General features: G+C 39.4%; 2 protein-coding genes across 2 annotated transcripts; both read left to right on the top strand.

The window, feature by feature from the left end:
• Positions 1-1,129: 1,129 nt before the first annotated feature.
• On the top strand, positions 1,130-1,806 carry LOC147973414 (basic blue protein-like). Its single transcript, XM_087524992.1, has 2 exons — positions 1,130-1,397; positions 1,486-1,806. Exons 1-2 carry the CDS (start codon positions 1,229-1,231, stop codon positions 1,683-1,685), a joined length of 369 nt encoding a protein of 122 aa, XP_087381118.1. The 5' UTR covers positions 1,130-1,228; the 3' UTR covers positions 1,686-1,806.
• Positions 1,807-6,159: 4,353 nt separating this feature from the next.
• On the top strand, positions 6,160-6,833 carry LOC125506224 (basic blue protein-like). Its single transcript, XM_048671086.2, has 2 exons — positions 6,160-6,424; positions 6,513-6,833. The coding sequence occupies exons 1-2, from the start codon at positions 6,253-6,255 to the stop codon at positions 6,710-6,712; spliced, it is 372 nt and encodes a 123-aa protein (XP_048527043.2). The 5' UTR covers positions 6,160-6,252; the 3' UTR covers positions 6,713-6,833.
• Positions 6,834-7,805: the final 972 nt, after the last annotated feature.

Here is a 7,805-nt window from a genome sequence, read left to right as displayed (position 1 = left end):
TTCAGAGTCTCGGATGAGTTCACAAACATGACGAGGAGCTCAGGAATGGTCTGGAGGTAAAGATTGATATATAGGATGATATGGTTAGGCCAAGGGGTCAGGCCCATGGGGCTTTAGATCGGTGCAAAAGGATGTTTTGCAGAGGTCGGGGTCCAATGGCGTCTGGCCCTGGGCTAGATGCCAAGACCCATGGCGTCTGGGCCAGACACCAAAGACTGTGGCGTCTGGTCCTGGAAGTCCGAGAAGGACTCTTCCTTGCGGGAAAAACCGACTCTGAGAAGGCTTTTTCTCCAAGTTTCGACCCCATGGCTCAATATATGAATAGAGGGGGAGGGCTAGCACCCGGAACACATCAAGATTCACCAAGCCGTATGTCGGCAACCCTATCCCCTCTAGTTTATCCTCCATCTAGTTTCTGTAGTGCTTGGCGAAGCCCTACGGAGATTGTTCTTCATCACCAACCATCACCACGCCATCGTGCTGTCGGAACTCATTTACTACTTCACGCCCCTTGCTAGATCGAGAAGGCGAGGACGTCATCGAGCTAAACATCTGCTAAATGCGGAGGTGTCGTACGTTCGGTACCAGATCGGGATGGGTCGTGAATGTGTACGACTACATCAACCGCGTTGAAAAATGCTTCCGCTTAGCGATCTTCAAGGGTATGAAGATGCTCTCCCCCTCTCATAGCTATGCATCTCCATGGATACATCTTGCCTATGCGTAGAATTTTTTTTGTTTTCCATGCAAGTTTCCCCAACAGCTTTAGCAGCTATGGTCGAAAACTCTAGATTAGGGACTTCTCCTTGTTTAAAATATTTTTATTTCAGAATTTTCCTATTACAAATATATCATCTAATACTAGTATATATAAATATCTGATATACCACTAATGAATCCACGAAAAAGAAATATTTTCAAAATCTTAAGAGTAGGAAAATAAATGCATCCTCGTTAATTTCCATTAATACTAGATCGGATTATATAAGTTGGAGGATTTGGTAGCATATACTAAGTAACATTGCATATCACAATTGTTTATTTGTATCATTTAAAGAAAGATTCTCATTATTTGAGCACATTAAAACAATGATTTTAGCTGACTGGCTATATATATGATACGAGAAGGAGACCGAACGCAAGCAATCACTTGAGGTACCGACCATTGTTTAATTTTGTTGTTCTTGTAAAATTCGGTAGCGACAAGAAGTCAAGAGCAGCACCAACGATGGCACGGGGAACCATCGTACCCAGCCTTTTGGTGATGCTTCTGGTCGTTTGCTGCGCAACCACCGTCGTCCATGGCAAGGAGTGGACCGTTGGTGACAACAAGGGATGGAGCTTCGGTGTCTCCGGATGGGAGGGTGGCAAGCACATCCAGTCCGGCGACGTGCTTGGTGAGAACTCTGAAGATCAGGTGATTGGTTGTTCTTAATGTATATACTATGTTCTGATCTGTATTCTTGTGTTAATTAATGCACGCAGTGTTCAAGTACAACCCTAGTATGCACAACGTGGTGCAGGTGGGAGAAGGCGACTACAACTCATGCAGGGTCTCGGGCCCGTCGAGGACCTACACCTCCGGCAATGACCACATCCAGCTCGCCCACGGAGGCAAAGCATTCTTCATCTGCAGCCTTCCGGGTCACTGCCAGCAAGGCATGAAGATAGCTGTCACTGCTTAATAGATCTCGCGCATATGCGTGTCTCTGTATTTGTACTTTTTACCAAGTCTTTATGGTGTGCTAGCCAATGATGAATTGCTGATGATAGAAATAAATTGATCCTAGTGCAGTGTTTGCATCATGTTTTCATGGAACCTTGATAAACCAACATCTATTTGGACTAGCTACTATAAATATACGAGTAGACATAAGTTTCTACCATTCTACCAACCATACTTTGAACATTAAGGGTGAATGATTATGAAGGTCTATCACAGTCAATTGAATTCGGAGTCTTCTTTAAAAATAGTTCACCAAAAGTACAAAGCATTTCAAACATAATAAACATTACATAGGGGTTCTTGGACCATGAAATGACCACTACCGCCAGAACGAGCCGCTCACGCGCCACTTGTCGGAGCCGGACAAACCTTTTCAATTACACCCGAGAAGTCTTCATGCACGCACCCTTAAGGACTAGTGCCCCAAAGCCCTAGTCGTCGAGTCAATTTAACAAACTAGATCCACCAATCCAGTAACACGGGCGATCTTCATATAGGATATGCTCCTAGTTGGTTCTTGTCGGATTGAGTGTAGGTTTTGGACAACTCCACTCCATGATTTCAGTAGAGTTGTTTCAAACAGCTCAACTTCATTTTCTTAGTGGATTAGAGCTGGAGTAGCATCTATTTCATTTTACTGGAGCAGAGAAATGGTTGCTTCACCTGCTCCACTTCATCCACCATACCCCTCTACCCTCGGAGTTCCTTTGAAACTACCCAATATGCCATATTATTAACAAACACCAAGAGCATCTCTAGTCAACCACTTATAATTTACTCCCTTCAATCATTTATGTAAGGTGTATAATTTTTGGCACGGTGACCAAGGCACATAATTATACACAAGTTAGAAAAAAATAACCTTGGCTAAATCATTGATTAGTGGTAAGTAAATCATTTAGGCTACAAAAATAAGAGATACACGCAATCGGGAGAGAGATACTTTCCTTTTTTACAAGGAGAGATACATCTAATCAGGGGAGAGATACTATCCTTTTTTCTAGAGGGCTGAAAACGGAATTTCTGATGAATTAAAAGAAATGCACCTTACATTGTGGAATTTTATAAAAAAACAAATACACCTTATAAAAATTAAACGTAGGGAGTATCTCCATATATGCCTTTCTAAACTTAACTCCTTCATATTTAAGGAGTTAAGTTGTGCCAAACCTAACCAAACCCTATATTTAACTCCCTAAAATCTTTTTGACTTATTCTTCCACCTTTTTTAACATTCATTTCAAACAATTGCATGGTATTTCATCAATCATTTGCATGATTTAAATTCAACGTACACAACAAAACAACCATAAACATACATATAGTTCATCCAATCAAATAATTCAAATTAAAACATGCATATAGTTCATCCAAAAACTACCACATCGATTAAGTTTGATCCAAAAAAATACAACATAACATGCGTTATGTCGTGGACCAAGCCCTATCCAGAAAAACACAAACTCAAGCACTTGCATGCTCATCACCACCAAAGAAATCATTTTCGGGTGCTATGTAGTTTTTCAATTTTCGGGTGGAACTTGCGGGTGCGCTAGAACTCTGAGTGAATCATGCATGACTTCTGTACCGCCAGGATCGACAACAGGATAAATATTACATGATGCCATAGCATAGGGTACCCCTTTAGTAGAGTACTTTAGTGTCATTTATTTTTATTTGGAAACATGGGACTCTGTAGAAAATGGAATAGTTTTTTTAGACACAGAAATGGAATAGTTTGTACCTTCAACAGAGTACTAGCAGGATGGGCCTGGCCCAGGTAATGATTTGTTGCGCTAACCGAAATGCATTAGGCCCATTTCTGACCGTCTTGTTGTCTCCCCAAAATCAGTCGACCTCTGAATTTCTTTGCGTCTTGAAATTGGTTGCAACATTCTATTGCATTAAGCGTGTCCTCGGACTAAGTTTTGCATCGAAGTTTTCTTGGATGTGGTCATTACTGGGCTAGTCCATTTTCGCGCAGAGTCTAAAGAAAAATAGAAGGGAAAAGGGGAGCACTAGGGATCGCCGCGAACATATGAAGCGCGACTATCCAGTGTGCCTGCCCAATAGTTCGGAATAACATAAAGGACATGGCCTACATGAAGCAAGTCGTGCCGATTTTCTCCTTTTTTTTCATTTTGTTTTCTTTCTTTTCTTTTCTTTTCTTTTCTCTTCTCCATTTTTTTCATTATTTTGCTTTTGTTTCTTCATTATTTTACACAAAACTGTTTTTTTTCTCCGGGGTTTTTCATTTGTTTCTTTAGTTTTCTTTTCATTTTCCTTTTTCTTTGGTTTATTTTGTTTATTTTTCTGTTTTCATTTTTTCGGATTTCCTTTTGTTTCTTTGTGTTTTTCATTCTACATTTTTATATACATGATCAACATTTTCTCAAATTGCTGTTCAACATTTTTTATATGCATTATCAACATTTTTTCAAATATTTGTTTAATATGTTTTCAAATACTTGATCAACATTTTTTAAATACTTATTCTATATATTTCAAATGTTTGTTCAACTTGTTTTCCATTCATGCTCAACATTTTTCAAATACTTGTTCAACAGTTTTCAAATACTTGATCAACATTTTTTTCAAATACTTATTCAACATGTTTTTAATACTTGTTCAACATTTTTAAATACTTGTTAAATATTTTCAAAAAAAAATTGAAGATTGTTTTTCGTAATATATATTTTTATAATATTTTACAGTATAAACAGAAGTACAAAAGAAAAAAAGAAAACAGAAAATGTAAAAAAAGGAAGAAGAAAAAGAATGGCCTCCCGTGCTTGTGGGCCGGCCCAGCTCGCTCGCCCTTCAGCGAGTCCGCAGCGAGACTCATTGAAGGCGAGATATAGGCGCGCCCGACGGGAGATATTCTATCTTCTATATAGTCTCGATTGTTAAGTTCGGTTCTTCAGCAGAGGCACTCTACTGAAAGTATATATTATAAAATGCCCATGCTAATTCAAATACACTTTGAGGCAAAACAAAGCGTCAAAAGCAAAGGACAGACGAAACACACTTGGATATTCATTCATTAAACTTTGGTTTAGTGCTTTGTTGCCACTATATCAGTTTAAGCTAATTACATGTGACCATGATTTTAAAATGTAATAACATGCAATGGCCAATGATCCCTTAAACACAATTGTTTCCTTTTATGTTGAACTCTACTATTCATCTCAACGGGACACTAGTGATGTTCAAGAGGTCTCCAAAGCAATCTCCACAACAAGGACCTTGTGTGTGTACAAACAATTCTTTTTTTGTTTGCTTACTACATTTGTATATCAGACTTGTAAATTTTACCAAAACAAACATGTGTGCACACACATACATTTAAAAAATGAAAATTAGCTTATACGACACCATCAATGGTTTTTATATAGAAAAAGTATCCAAATACAAACATTTTTACGGAATTGTGTACATTATGTTTTATAAAAAATGGTAATAGTAAGGTGAACTGCAAAAAGCACATACATGCCATGTGACACACCATAACGACTAGTGCTACTTTCTAAATAGGAAAAAGAAAATTCACAATCCTCTCATTCTTCGACTATCTTCTGTCTCTCCTGCCTCCCCTCTTCGCCTCCCCGTTATGCCCTCCTCTTATTCTCCACTAGATCGTCTAGTGAGCGAAGTACACATGGCACAACTCCACCCCCTCTCGTGCATATCATTCCTGTTTGTGCCAGGATGGCTAGTTTAGAGCAAATTTTGTTGGTCTGGAGTTGTCGCGGAGTTTTCCAGGGGGGGGCGTCCTTGAGGTCATAATCTTCGTCGACTCAAGTGGCGACAAGTTCTTGGTAAGTTTCACAAATGTTCCTCTCAATTAGTTCCTTCCGAATCTCGTCGAGTTTACTACATCGTTGACAAATCATGGCCACTTTTTCTTGAATTATTCCAAATTAACCTAGTCTAAAATTCTTATATTGACCCAATGCATTAAATTTTCTGACTTGTGAAATTCATTTGAACTACATTTATTGAAAATATTCCTATCAATTTCAGATGATTTGTGACTAGACAATCCCAAATCAAGGTCTCTGATCATGCTTTAGCAGCTATGGTCGAAAAGTCAAGATTAGGGAATTGTCCTAATTAAAAAAAGTTTTTATTTTAGAATTTTCCTCTTACAAATATATCATCTAATACTAGCATATGTAAATACATGATATACAACTAATGCATCCATGAAAAAGAAATATTTTCTAAATCTTCAGAGTAGGAGAATTAATGCATGCTTGTTAGTTTCCATTAATACTAGATCGGATTATATAAGTTGGAGGATTTGGTAGCATATACTAAGTAAGTTGCATATCACAATTGTTGATTTGTCTCATTTAAAGCAAGATTCTCATTATTTCAGCACATTAAAACAATGATTTTTGCTGACCGGCTATATATGTGATACGAGGAGACCGAATGCAAGCAATCACTTGAGGAACCGAGCATTGTTTCACTTTGTTGTTCTTGTGATCTTCGGTAGCGACAAAAAGTCAAGAGCAACACTAATGATGGCACGGGGAACCATCGTACCCACCCTTTTGGTGTTGCTTCTGGCCGTTTGTTGCGCAACCACCGTCGTCCATGGCAAGGAGTGGACCGTTGGTGACAACAAGGGATGGAGCTTCGGCGTCTCCGGATGGGAGAGTGGCAAGCACATCCAGTCCGGCGACGTGCTTGGTGAAAACTCTAAAGATCAAGTGATTGGTCGTTCTTGATGCATATACTATGTTCTGATATGTATTCTTGTGTTAACTAATGCACGCAGTGTTCAAGTACAACCCTAGTATGCACAACGTGGTGCAGGTGGGAGAAGGCAACTACAACTCATGCAGGGTCTCGGGCCCGTCGAGGACCTACACCTCCGGCAATGACCACATCCAGCTCGCCCGCGGAGGCAAAGCGTTCTTCATCTGCAGCCTTCCGGGTCACTACCAGCAAGGCATGAAGATCGTTGTCGCTGCTTAATAGATCTCGCGCATATGTGTGTCTTTGTATTTGTAGTTTTTTACCAAGTCTTATGGTGTGCTAGCTCATGATGAATTGGTGATAGAAGAAATAATTTGAGCCTAGTGCAGTGTTTGCATCATGTTTTCATGGAACCTTGATAAACCAACATCTATTTGGACTAGCTACTAGAAATATACGAGTAGACATAAGTTTCTACCATTCTACCAACCATACTTTGAACATTAAGGGCAATAGATTATGAAGGTCTATCACAGTCAATTGAATTCAGATTCTTTTTTTAAAATAGTTCACCAAAAGTATAAAGCATCTCAAACATAATAAACATCACATAGAGGTTCTTGGACCATCAAACGGCCACTACCGCCAGAACATGCCGCTCACCCGCCGCTTGTCGGACTGGCCTAACCTTTTCGAGTACAACCGAGAAGTCTTCGTGCACGCACCCTTAAGGACTAGTGCCACGGAGCCCTAGTCGTTGAGTCAATTTAACAAACTAGATCCACCAATCCAGTAACACGGGCAACCTTCACATATAGGATATGCTTCTAGTTGGTTCTTGTCGGATTTAGGGTAGGTTTTGGACAGCTCCACTCCATGATTTCAGTAGAGTTGTTTCAAACAGCTCAACATTGATTTCTTAGTGGATTGGAGCTGGAGTAGCATCTATTTTATTTTACTGGAGCAGAGAAATGGTTCCTTCACCTACTCCACTTCACGAACCATACCCCCTGCCCTCAGAGTTCCTTTGAAACTACCCAATATGCCATCTTATTAACAAACACCAAGAGCATCTCTAGTCAACCATTTATAATTACTCCCTTCATTCCTCTATGTAAGGTGTATAATTTTAGGCATGGTGACCAAGGCACATAATTATACACAAGTTAGAAAAAAATTAACCTTGGCTAAATCATTGATTAGTGGTAAGTAAATCATTTAGGCTAGAAAAATAAGAGATACAAGCAATCGAGAGAGAGATACTTTCCTTTTTTACATGGAGAGACACATGCAATCAGGGGAGAGATACTATCCTTTTTCTAGAGGGTTGAAGACGGAATTTCGGATGAATTAGAAGAAATGCATCTTACAT

This window comes from Triticum urartu, chromosome 5A (genome assembly GCF_056163025.1).
Source record: "Triticum urartu cultivar PI428250 chromosome 5A, HENAU_Tu73, whole genome shotgun sequence".
NCBI classification, from domain to species: Eukaryota; Viridiplantae; Streptophyta; class Magnoliopsida; order Poales; family Poaceae; genus Triticum; species Triticum urartu.
The sequence above is the reverse complement of the archived record's forward strand: the minus strand, read 5'-3'. Positions and strand labels throughout refer to the sequence as shown.

What these genes read in the sequence shown, in the direction of transcription:
- LOC147973414 (XM_087524992.1), top strand. Translation starts at nt 1,229, where the DNA reads ATGGCACGGGGAACCATCGTACCCAGCCTTTTGGTGATGCTTCTGGTC. An exon ending in CCAGTCCGGCGACGTGCTTG is followed by an intron (nt 1,398 to 1,485) that starts GTGAGAACTCTG and finishes TAATGCACGCAG; the next exon opens with TGTTCAAGTACAACCCTAGT.
- LOC125506224 (XM_048671086.2), top strand. Translation starts at nt 6,253, where the DNA reads ATGATGGCACGGGGAACCATCGTACCCACCCTTTTGGTGTTGCTTCTG. An exon ending in CCAGTCCGGCGACGTGCTTG is followed by an intron (nt 6,425 to 6,512) that starts GTGAAAACTCTA and finishes TAATGCACGCAG; the next exon opens with TGTTCAAGTACAACCCTAGT.